The sequence below is a fragment of the Bombus pyrosoma genome, linkage group LG7, assembly GCF_014825855.1.
Source record: "Bombus pyrosoma isolate SC7728 linkage group LG7, ASM1482585v1, whole genome shotgun sequence".
Taxonomy (NCBI): domain Eukaryota; kingdom Metazoa; phylum Arthropoda; class Insecta; order Hymenoptera; family Apidae; genus Bombus; species Bombus pyrosoma.
Genome location: NC_057776.1, coordinates 15,089,318 through 15,102,136, shown reverse-complemented (window position 1 = coordinate 15,102,136; position 12,819 = coordinate 15,089,318). Strand labels below are relative to the sequence as shown.

Sequence of the window (12,819 nt, the reverse complement as noted above, 5' to 3'; positions counted from 1 at the left end):
AAAAAAAAAAAAAAAAAAAAAAGAAAAAGGAGAGGAACAGAGAATAAACGTTCTCTCCGATGTATAAAATGAATTCGAAACGCAAACTCTACAGGCGTTTTTTTGCCAGTCTTTTTTCAGTCGCTTTGGAGAAACGTCGGAACGTATCGCCATAGCAACCGATCAGGCATGATCGGTGAATGAAATGGGGCCGAAATGATTTGCGGTCGAGGTTCGATCACGGTTTATCGATGACGAGTCCTCCCTAGGGAGAGTTAACCGAGCTACGTTCCGGGCGAAAGGGGTGTGGCAGTCTGTTATTTCGAGGGTTGGCACGCCGACGCAACGATAAGGACTGACCCACATTCTCGTGGATACTTCTGACAGGATATTAGGCCTCCTGCAACCGACTCTTGCCTGTTGTTGTCCTCCTTTTCGACTGATCGAAGGCTCTCAGGCTACCTCTTGATGGAAGAGAGGTTGGTTTACTTGAAACAATGGGGTCGGGCGGCTGGAAAATCGCTAATTGCCAGTTCGTCGCGTCTACGAGCTTCGATAGATTTTGATATCTCGTTGAGACAGCCGCTGGAATAATTCGATCGAACGAGAACCAAGAAGTAGCATTTATTTATTAATTTATTAATGGACGTTAACCCTGTTGTACGATAGAGGAAAGTAAATGTAGGAATTGCAAAAGCTAAGTTACGTAAGTTACAAGAGAACAGGAATGCATAAATTGATACGAAAAGATATTACATTAAGCGTTAAATATGGGAAACACGGAACGTCGTATGCCGTGAAAGGATATAGAAAAGACATCAACTAGACCAGAGTATTGCACACTATGGTAATCAGGTCGCTGTTCTGTCTAATATCGCTCGGGAAGAATACAATGCGGCAAACTATAGTATCACGCGAAAGAACACGAACATACGTTATAAGCTGAAGAAACCGAGGGGCAATCGACGAGATTATTTATAAGCTTGAATAAAAAAAGAATATCGGCGATCTCTCTCCTGTTCTTCAGAGCGATACCGTTCAATTTATGAAATATAGGATCAAAATTGAAATGTTACTCTGTTTGCTGATGTTCATTTTTAGAGGAATAAAATGGGAATAAAGGTTGGAGGTAACGGCCCGAATATTCTATGGGATTTGCTTGAATTGTACTTGTGTATGCACTTGTTTTCTTTTAGAATTTACAATTATAAAGTATTTTGTGAATTTTAGCAGAGGCTTTTGTGTAAAGTTCTTAGATAGAAATTATGCTCTGCTGTTGATAATTATTTAATTGGCTGGAAAATAATGCAGTTGATCGCAGGTATCATTTTCCAATCAATTGAACAAATGGGAGAAGCTGTGACTTATGAGTAATTGAACGGTGATTTTTATATCGCATGTTACGTAATATTGATTTTTTTGTAAACAATTTAATACGATGACATTGTAGAAACTGGAACGTATCGTTGATTATATCTAAATAAATGTTTTCTCAGAAATTCTAGTGCAATTTTATTGATTCATTTCTAAACGTAAGGTGAATATACAAGGACTAAATCTGTTTCGCAAGATCTTATCCGTAACTGCTAAATGAAAAGTTGAAAAAGGTAAAAGGAAGAAAAATAGATATAGACACGTTCGTGTTAAGGCTACTGTAATTTTGTGCCAGTAATGCCACGTTCATTACAGCTTTCGTTAGATGTTGTACCTTTGAGTTTTTGTGCAGCCTTGCCAATCGATGCTAGAACGATAAAAAGACTTGCAAGCATGTCCGAGGTCAGCTAAAAATATTGCTGACTTTCTTTCGCTATTACGTTATTCACTGTGATTCTTATCAACTGAATCTATTACTACTTCCAACTGTAGAGTCCTAAATTGACAGGATAAATATGTTCAATAATTTCATTTCATTTGGCCAGTAATTTCATTTATCTACTTCTATGAAATCCAATAAGATTCCAAGTTAACAAGTAACAAACAGAAACAAAGCTTCGACGCTCGAAAGATCGAACGAAGAATCTTAAAAAATCTACCTCTGTAAATACTTGTAGAAATGTAGAAAATTGAAGCTATTAAAAATACAGAAAATTACTATTAATTACAGGATTATCATAATATAGCATAAAACTGACGATATAAAAGTGTAAGAAACCGAGTCCTTTTTAGCAACTAGCAAAAACTACAGCTTCGATGTATAAAGTAGCACCTCTCTTTTGTCCACAAAGTTTCCACAGCATTAGCCGCCAACTGTACCGTCTTTTGTTCCACTTTCTATCGCATCTACGACAAAGAACGCTACTACCATTTTGCTTTCGCGCGCTGTCTTATCGACTATCTTCGATCGAACACACTGCGAACCAGGAACAGTAAGAAAAGGCATCGTTCTTCTTCATAAGTCTAATAACCCATGATATATATGTATTTTAAGGAGGACAAGTCTCAGTCGTTGCGTGGACCATGAGCCGCGATAGAAGAAAGAATAAAAATTGTAGCACGCTTACGTATAACGCAAGAATTGAAGAGCCTCTATTATTGTAAAGCAGCGAACGATGAGCTCGGAGATTGCGCTCCAGAGAGATGCATCCCTCTACTATCCCACCGCCTACCCTCTGTGTCTCTCTACAATATACTCCTCTCATCCTCTCTCCTCTCATTTCATCTTCTTTTCCGCTCGCGTTTTGTCGACGAAATTGCATTTTCTCTTGGTTCAGCATCGCGGTTCACCGGTCGAAACGAACGCAGGCGTGTGTCCGCGTATCCACTCGTACACACGTGGCACACAGATACAAACTAACGCAACTGTCATACAGAACGTTTCACGTAATTGGGACAGGCTACGCCTTTAAATTATTGCGAGGGAGGATACTAAATACGTTGAGGCTTTGAATCAAAATGTTTTGATACGTCATAGAGGTTGTAAGTTTTTATTGAAGGAATTAAGCAGTTTATTTAAGTAGTTTCGTTTAAAGAGTTTCAAGCGTTCGTTTCTTTCTTCTTTTTTTCTTCTTTAAGGAAGTTGAAGATTTTTGTTCGTTTGCGAACTGTGAGTCGACTGTGGACTTTCATCGTTTGTACGGTAGCATTACGGCGCGAGTGCTTGAATTTTGATTAGAATTATCATAATTGTGCTTGGCTTTAGATTGGAATGTAGATGTATCTTAAGTTTAATTGTGGAATATTTGGATCTTTGGATGCTTTTTAAGCATCTCTCATACGTTTTTACACGCGTCATGAATTTTTGCATGAATAATTGCATTTATTGGTTAAAATATCTTCTCATCTAATTATTATATTTTTCGTAGAGGAAATTGGAATTCTTCCGATTGTTTAATTATCTCTTTCTTTTCTTTAAAACAGAGATGAAAATAAGGAAAGGTTTTTTAATTTCTGCAAGGTTCCGCGCTACTTTTTTTCTTACCGCAATTAACTACACGAAAGACAACGCGACACAAAGTCGTGATTTTTATCGGAAGCAAAATCGTGACGTGAATCGCACGGCGTAAATCGAATTTCGTTCTCTCGAGATCGAACTAGATTTTAATCGTACACTACCGGCCGTTTCAATTAACGTTTCATTCGGCCTCTGTACATTTAAAAGGATTTCACGGTGCACGGGTTTATAGGTTGCGCAGATTAATGTCGACAACTTTACAAACGCAGCTTTATGGATCGGCAGCCCGTAAAAATTTAGGCTTACGAATATATTCCACCCACGGTTCTTTAATTTATTAGGTTTTATCGATGCTTCCAACGATATATAAAAATCGTATATAAATACATCGTAAAAAAAGAAAAAATACTACGACATAAATCTACATTCAGTTCCGTCCATTTCACTAAGAGTAAATTTTGCTAACAGTAAATATTTCGTTTTCTTATTTGGATAATCCCATCAATCCACTTGTTAAATATTTTTGCAATGATAATTTTTCAAATTTTACCATTATTTTTATGCGTTAGATTGTCCGAAACGTTTCTCTCGTTTTATAGGCAAATAATAAATGCACAACATTTTTTTGTTTTATATTATTTTATCGAATTAATGTGTATGCTCTGTTGCAACAAAATCGATCAGAATTTAATAAAATAACACGAAACAAAAAATATTGTGCATTTATTATTTCCTCATAGAACGAAAGAAACTTTTCGAACAACCTAATGTCTATATCTGGACAATCAAGAGAAAAAGGAATCTGTTCCTAATTCACCGATTCGTTGCAACTGTACATATATACATATATAGACACAACGGCAAAGTTCTATTTCTTATGAATTTCATTAGATCGTTACGTGTGAAATATTTCTTTGAGTAAGTCTGTATCCGGACTTAGTTTCGTCAATATATCATACAGGATGAAATAAAGTTTAAAATTGACACACTATAAATTTTAGTAATTTTTGCACTAGGAATTTGTTATCACATTGGTTAACAGTCGTCTATTCTATTGCGCATATTATATTTATTGGTTATACTCGTATACGATATAAATCGATTTTGTAAAATTATGGTGTCTTATACTTTTCTCATTTTATAAACCTTCTTTCATCCGTCACTGTACATTTAATTAAAGTAATATACAAGTCATATAAATTATTCCGTTGCTTTCTGTTTCCTGTTTTACTTTATTGTTTACATTTCCAATTTCTTCGCTTAATTTTCCGCAACGTTTCATGGAAACCTGGTGGAGGATTGTTGTATTTCGAAGGAGATCGAAGTGTCGAAGGGGTCCGTTCATTGCTGCGAGAAAACTCAATTAACAGGGTATCGCAATTAAGCTTTCGACGCGGAGAAAAAGTTGAAGAAGTTCCTCGGGGCCTACTTTGCGAAATCGAGAAACGGAGCAGCGGCTGATTGGCACTCGCCTTGATAAATTCATTAACAACGCGCTGCAGACTGTCTACCGTTTAAATCGACGAAGATAATCCGCGTGTTCTCGCGACAGATCTCGATTTAAACTTCTCGAAGATACTTTCCCTGCGAGACTTTCCTCTTCCTTGCTGCGCTCTGATCCCGTCCAACAATTTTCTCTCGAACGACTTTACATTTTCTTGGAATAATATCGTCTTCAATTTTTTAAGCAAATCTCCGCCACCTTGATTCATTTTGAATTTTATGTGATTTTATGAGATTGCATAAATATTGAATCTTTTTTTCACTCAGCGTGATAAAGAAAATGAGAAGAGAAATTTAATCTCGAACAGCAATTTTTCATTTTATTTCTGGTAAACACGCGAAACCTGTACGAATTATCGGGATTTTTATTTTTTAGCGAATAGACATATTTTTGATGTTATTAATTACGATATTAACAATCAACGACATAGGGGCGTATTTCATAACGAATAATACATAAACTAGCATAATTATCGATGAAGCTGAGCGCAAGAGGAGTTTCTTGTATTCCTGTTTATTTAATAATAATAAGCAGATTGAAAGGGACCTCTCCAAATTCTAATTTTTTCTTAATTGCAAAAATCTTCTAATTTTCTTTATTCTTCTAATTTTAGGCTTTTCGTAAAAATGACCACTCAAGCAATCTATTAAAACAAGCTTAATAAATCATTGGCGTTGATGAAAAATGTATATCTTTTTATCGCTATAATGTATGAGCATGTAGTTTTTCCATTTTCCCGTTCATAGTATAATTATACAATTCATTTTACTATGCTTTCCAGATATTGATGAAAGATATACGTTCTGAAATAAATCGTCAGTATGAATTCATATAATTTAGACATCATTTATCAATCTGTCGTGCATAGTTCATTGCTTAATTAAGCGAATGGTTTAATGGACTAGTAACGAATCGATCTGGAAGATATACAGCATTTTCGTAACATTCAGCAAAACATTTTCATTCTGATAATCAGAATACATGCATGTGCTTCCCGAGATTATATTTCCATTTAGGATTATTAGAGCGGATTTACGTTCCGCTTTTATCTATACCAGTTGAATTCGCGAAATATGTAACGCTAATTCTATAATAAACGTTTCGTTAAACAATATCTTCACAAATTATTATTAACAACGTCGCAAATATTAAACTGAAGAGAAATAAAGGAGCGGTCGATTGAAATGTGTTTTGTATTCAGCGCGTAATTATAGCGAAAATAGCTTCAATAAATATAAATATCTGAATATATTAACCAGAATTTCGATACAAAATCTTAATTTCCTCGATGCTTTTTGACATTCTATTTTCTTCAGACTAAGATAAAACTCTAATTATATTTTAAATGTAGGTTGGCAAAGTATTCAGAAAATAACAGAAAATGGCAAACGAGCGCTTAATTATTCTTAATGAAGAAATTTGCATAGATTTAAACAAAGGTATCGACGTGTCAAGGAAAAACCCAAGGTACATGTCGATGATCTTTTGATCTTTGAACGATTATTAATGAGCGTTTGATGATTTTTTGCGCAGGTGGTAACGCCACAGAAATGCGGCGACGTGTACCTTTACGATCTTCCAGCGAGCCGAGGAAGTCCTGCTCCACCCTCCAGGCACGATTCACCCTTGAATTCGAATAACGAGCATTTACACAACTCAGGTGCGTAGCAACCCTTCGTTTTATTCTCCAACGATTCGTGCGCGACGTAGCAACTTGGATAGTTTCATAGGTGGTACGCTGAAAATTGCGTGGAAATGTGTTTCTCAAATGAAACGTTCTTACGTATATATCTGCATGTAGTCACGCTATTTAATCTTTGATTCATGACGTGGCTTTTTGATAAATATAATTTGAATAAATAAAAAGCTGGATAGAAACAGATAATTTCACTTGCTGAAGAGTAACTTTGATTTAAATTATTCAAATTATATTGCTTAATTTTTCATTCGAATAACGTATACGTATATATTGTTTATGATTAATGCAAAAGTTAGAGTATAAAAGTAAGAATATTAACTTTATTCGAGAATTTGTACGAAATATAAATTAATACTTTAACGAGGCATTAGAAAATTTCCAGCAAATGATACTTTGTATTACGAATAAAATTATTTCTTTTATACGTACGCGAAAATCGTATCGATATTTTAGTGTACTCGTCGTTTTATTCATACAGAGATTACCCTGTTATTTTATATTCTGATCGTTCTGTTAACGGGAATTCCAATTGGAACGTTTTAGCTAAACAGAACTAAACGGGAGATACAGTGCGATTGCATACTTTTCAATTAACATCACTCCGCGAGTAAATATACGGACAAATATTGATTTTAGTATCATGAAATAATTAAGGTTGCATAGAGAATTCATATTAGAGAACAATATTAATTATTTCGTTTCGAATTAACATTATTCATAATTTTCATTATAGATTTACATATATTTGTATTCTTCCTGTTTCATACAGAATCTCGTTTACGGGCGCGTGTTTTATTAAAATTGCGCACCGGATGTTGTTTTGGCACGCGTGTACAACAGCGAGTATCGAACAATTTCAACGAATGGAATAATTGTTCATCTGTCTATTATGCTGTTCGTACTCTTTTTCCGAGTCTCATTTCATACTTAGAAATACGCTAAACAGAACACAGAAAATACAAAGAGAATATAAAATTATGCCAAATATAGACGATCTATTTTTCAATTAGTATCTTTGAAATTGGTAACTTTTCTCACTTCATCTGCGATCGAAAGAAAGTTTAAAAAGAAATAATTTTATCTAGAACTGTTTATCGCATGTTTTTGCCATTAACAGAACAATCAGAATTGTTACATTTATTCTCGAATATTATACTCATATTTCGATATTACGTCAAAGAGTGACTGTACAAAGGAGTGGAGAAGTGGTGAAAATTTGTTTCAAAGGCATTTTCTTCGAAAACGATATAGGTATAAAAGCGTATGTTTCTTTGCTGTTATTTAACGTTTATTGTAAAAGCATATACACGTTTCTCCATTGAAGTTCAACGTTCATCGTAGTTTTCACTTTATCGTTCTTTCTTTCAGCCCTTCGTACGTAACGATAAAATAAAAATGTATGTACAATTTCGCGACAATTCAAATTTCTTCCCGTCAGTTCTTTATTTAACTCTCGATTCTTATTTGCTTTCTCGCCGAGTCAACGAAGTTCCACCACCTCGAAATTGGGAAATAATCTTCCGCGTAACTGTGAAATTGCAAATTGCAAAAAAGAATAAAAACAGAAACACAAAGTATTTGGTGTAAAATTCTGGAAAACCATCCAAGTATTTGATAAAGAAGCGGACGCCTTGTAATTTGCATCGAACAAATAGAGTGGCATATCGTAAGTTCAGATCCTAACATCGTCTTACAATGTCATCATCCTCTTGGTGTCTAAGGTCATCCGAAGCTCATGGTTCAGGCATATTCAAATGTACTTTCTCGTCCGTGACACGATGCAACGGGAACGGACGGACACGCGTTCCCTATATTAAAATACGACAATGACCTTGAAAAAGAATTAGGAAAAAAAAAGAGCAAATCGAAAACTCTTTCTCATCTGGAAATTGGAAATCGTTCAAATCGTCTTACAAACGTTCTTCATGACATTAGCAACGAAGGAGATATTTAAGTGGTTTTCTTCAGCTGGCTCACCCTGTATATCGAGAAGGTTTAGATATGTACAGATATCACGACAAAAGCGATCTTTTTAATCCGTTTAATCGGCCATTATACTTTTGTTGCTGGGTATTCGGTTGAAAACAAGATATTTCCATGGAGAGCGTTTATTGAGAATCGATAGCACGTCGATGTTATTCGCCGATTTCTTTCATTAAACGGCGCTATTGCGAACACGATTTCCATCTGCATTCGAAAAACCACATATCGACTCGTGAACGTACGTATACGCAGTGTTGCAATATTTACGATAAAAACTTTCAGCTTGTATCATCGGTGTTATATCGAGAGATCAATAACGTAGAAACACTTGGAAAAATTTTTGCTCCACCGATACGGAACACACACGCACAGACAGCATACGCTCGGTTACAAAGCAAAAGAGCTTCGAAGAAATTGTATGGAAATTGTAGTTAAAAAGAGGTAAACGTTACAGAAACTCTAGGAAATTCATGTTTCGATACGTTTACTTCCTTAGACATAGGAAACGAGTTTATGAAGTTGTAGAAACGTGAGGAGGTTTGTTTATTTATTGTTTGTAAATGGACGTTTTCATGTATCGTATACTTTTTGCCAGAAATTATTTGTTACTACTAAACGATTGATTATTACGTTGCATTTTCTNAATATTCACTGAAGGGTGTAATTATTTTAATTTATTTATTGTATGGAAATTGTAGTTAAAAAGAGGAAAACGTTACAGAAACTCCAGGAAATTCATGTTTCGATACGTTTACTTCCTTAGATATAGAAAACGAGTTTATGAAGTTGTAGAAACGTGTAGAGGTTTATTTATTTATTGTTTGTAAATGAACGTTTTCATGTATCGTATACTTTTTGCCAGAAATTATTTGTTACTACTAAACGATTGATTATTACGTTGCATTTTCTAATATTCACTGAAGGGTGTAATTATTTTAATTTATTTATTGTATGGAAATTGTAGTTAAAAAGAGGAAAACGTTACAGAAACTCTAGGAAATTCATGTTTCGATACGTTTACTTCCTTAGACATAGGAAACGAGTTTATGAAGTTGTAGAAACGTGTAGAGGTTTATTTATTTATTGTTTGTAAATGGACGTTTTCATGTATCGTATACTTTTTGTCAGAAATTATTTGTTACTACTAAACGATTGATTATTACGTTGCATTTTCTAATATTTACTGAAGGGTGTAATTATTTTAATTTATTTATTGTATGGAAATTGTAGTTAAAAAGAGGAAAACGTTACAGAAACTCTAGGAAATTCATGTTTCGATACGTTTACTTCCTTAGATATAGAAAACGAGTTTATGAAGTTGTAGAAACGTGTAGAGGTTTATTTATTTATTGTTTGTAAATGGACGTTTTCATGTATCGTATACTTTTTGCCAGAAATTATTTGTTACTACTAAACGATTGATTATTACGTTGCATTTTCTAATATTTACTGAAGGGTGTCTCAGGGTATTCATAAATATAACCATCATTTTTTCACGTAGTTGTCATGCAGCAATAATAAATAAAACGATCAGCGATCGCTTATTAGAATATTATTCGAAGCTGATATAAATTGAATATCGCGAGCTTTTCTATTATTTGTTAGTCTGTCAACTTCGAAAACGAGGATGTTTTAAGAAGAGATAATGAATCCAGGAAGTATCGTAAAAATCGAAGTTATACGAAAATGATAGAAGCGAAAGAAAAAAAAGGACGAAAAATGTTTTGACGATACGTGATTGGTTCGTAGCCTACTGAATTTTAAAACTGCTGCCCCGTAAAAAAACAGAAAATATGACTTTCGAATTTTTCAATAAATCGATAAATCCATACGAGTCCACTTTACGTTATCAATATTTAACAGACATTTTACAAAATCATAAAAATTCTCTACGTTACATCGAGAGAAGTAGTTTTTGAGAAATAAAGTTGTTGAAATAAAGTTTGGGGAAAAAAATAAACTAAAAAAAAAAAGAGAGAAAGAAAATAGCGTTTCTTACGCGAAAAACTATTTCGATCTCCAAATAATTTTCATGCTACGAGCAAAACGAAGTTTGTCAAGACAAGACCAAAAACTGTCTCGTAATTATATTCGAACGATAAAAGAAAATTGCTACAATCGCTGAAAGGAATCGCAGCTATTTGTTACGAACGATGAAGAAGAAGATGTACCGTGTGCTATCTTATTTGTGCGTATTCGCGTGTCCGGTACCAGGGCTATTTATCTCGGATGATCGAAGAAAAATAGTCTGCTGGTTCCTTTCACGAATCGACGTATCCGGGACATTCCGCGATCGTGGGCCATTAACGTAGGAAATCACAAAGCTATCTCGCGGGATCTTAACCAATCTATGGAGTGAAAGATCGCTGATCCTGTCACGGTTCTCCTATCGACCGACTAACCTCGTTCGTCCGCAACGAGCCGTTTGAAAAATTCGCCTACCGAGAACAATGGTATCTCGATTGTTCGGATATTTAGTAAATAAATTAACGATATCGTATCTGTTTCTAATAGGCAATAAATTTCGCAGCGAATAGATTATGTTGCATTCAGAAAGTAATAATTATTATACGTTATTAGTCGTGGTATAGTATCAGTTATTTAGTATTATTTTTATTATTATTGGTATTAGTATTTGTTATTTATTGCAGTCTAGATCAGATAATCGGAAGTTTGGATATCTGTGACGTTTTTGAGTTTTTCTTTCGTCTTGCAAGAGGTTTGGAAGTACGCACGTTGATCGTTTCAGGTCACTGTTAATTATGCAGGTGTATACTTGCTATGGGAGGTAATTTCGTCGTGTGAAGTGTAAGAAAACTATAGATAATATAGCGACGCGTAAGAAAATAAATTTCCTTTGTATAAGGAAATAAGTCGATTATAAGGAGCATGTACACGCCTGTGAGTGAAAACGTGCATTAATCTCTGAAAACTGAAAATCCTTTCTTTTCTCGAGTCTCGTTAAGTTTGAAGGGTCGTCAAGTATACGTGAACTTGGCTAGTTTCTTGCACGGAAATGAACAATTAGCCAAAGATCGCTGTACACGCGGTAAGAAATTGTAAATATAGAATAACATTTTTTTCACTTTTGAAGCCACGTTTTCGAGAAAAATGAATTCCAAAATTTATGAATTTGCTATAAGAAATTTCCCTAATAAATAAACACACCGCTGTATACAAAAATTGTTACAAATGTACAACAATAAGAATAGACCGACGAGTACGGAGCAACACTGCTTCGCGATCTTTCGTCACAAACATCTGATCTGAAGGGAAGATTTCCTATAAACGTCAAACTTGAAATACAAATTTCTGACAGATGGAAATCTCGTTTAGAAGCATCTTGGCGCTGTAATACGAAAATCTGAAACTGAAACGAGTATGGGAAATGCCTGCGTGTGAACGTTATATCGAACCGAAATCGTTCAGGCTTAGACATAAATGCGTTACAATGACAAAACCAAATTCTCAACTTATCGCTATTTATTTTGTCTTGAAATTAATTTTCTGGCGAATATGCGTGTGCAGGACGATACACAACTGGCAGCAGAAGTTCCGTGGACAACGGTGGCGACGCGAGCGAATGTTACGACGTGCCACCACGAGCTGTCCCAGTGATTCCATCGCCAGCGAGCAGTCCAAGTCCGGCACCCTCGTGCTACGACATCCCCAGGCCACCTACCTCCTGCACACCGAATTCGAACTGCTCTGGAGGATCCGGCGTGACGCCTCTCGATTGCTACGACGTGCCCAGACCATTGCAACCCCTCACCCCTAGCAGCTCGGCCTCCAGCCTCACCAACGATGGATCGCTCAGCGGATCGAATCGGTACGTGATCTCTAGAGGATATACGATGGCTAGACAAGCGGATCTTTTATTTTATCGCTGTGTAACAGGATTAGCGTCTGATAGATAGTATAGGGCGATCGTTTGGTAAACGATGATTCAGTTAACTCCTCAGGAAGGAATTTCTCTTCTGGTTATCAGTGAGGATCACTCCATTGAGGTGTGATCATTTTTATCTTAATTTTTCTTTTTTTTTTTTTAATAAAAGCTTAGCGATACTGAAAGTAGATATCTTTTGTAAGATGTTTCGTTGTTGTTCAATGGGATGTACGTCCGATCGGAGATTTAGAAGGATCGTTTGTTAAGGCGACGTTTTGGTTAATCCGTTGACACGTAAATTTTTCATCTATTTGTGGATGGGAAAAAATAATTGAAGTTTTTTTATAGTAGAAATCTAGCGAGAACGAAAACAGATG

General features: G+C 35.3%; 1 protein-coding gene across 1 annotated transcript in view; it reads left to right on the top strand.

The window, feature by feature from the left end:
- Nucleotides 1-12,819, top strand: part of LOC122569783 (breast cancer anti-estrogen resistance protein 1) — a 160,607-nt gene that overhangs the window by 136,124 nt on the left and 11,664 nt on the right. The window contains exons 4-5 of the mRNA XM_043731369.1: nucleotides 6,408-6,534; nucleotides 12,085-12,385. Of these exons, the coding sequence (XP_043587304.1) occupies nucleotides 6,408-6,534; nucleotides 12,085-12,385 (428 nt within the window). The remainder of the gene's footprint in view (nucleotides 1-6,407; nucleotides 6,535-12,084; nucleotides 12,386-12,819) is intronic.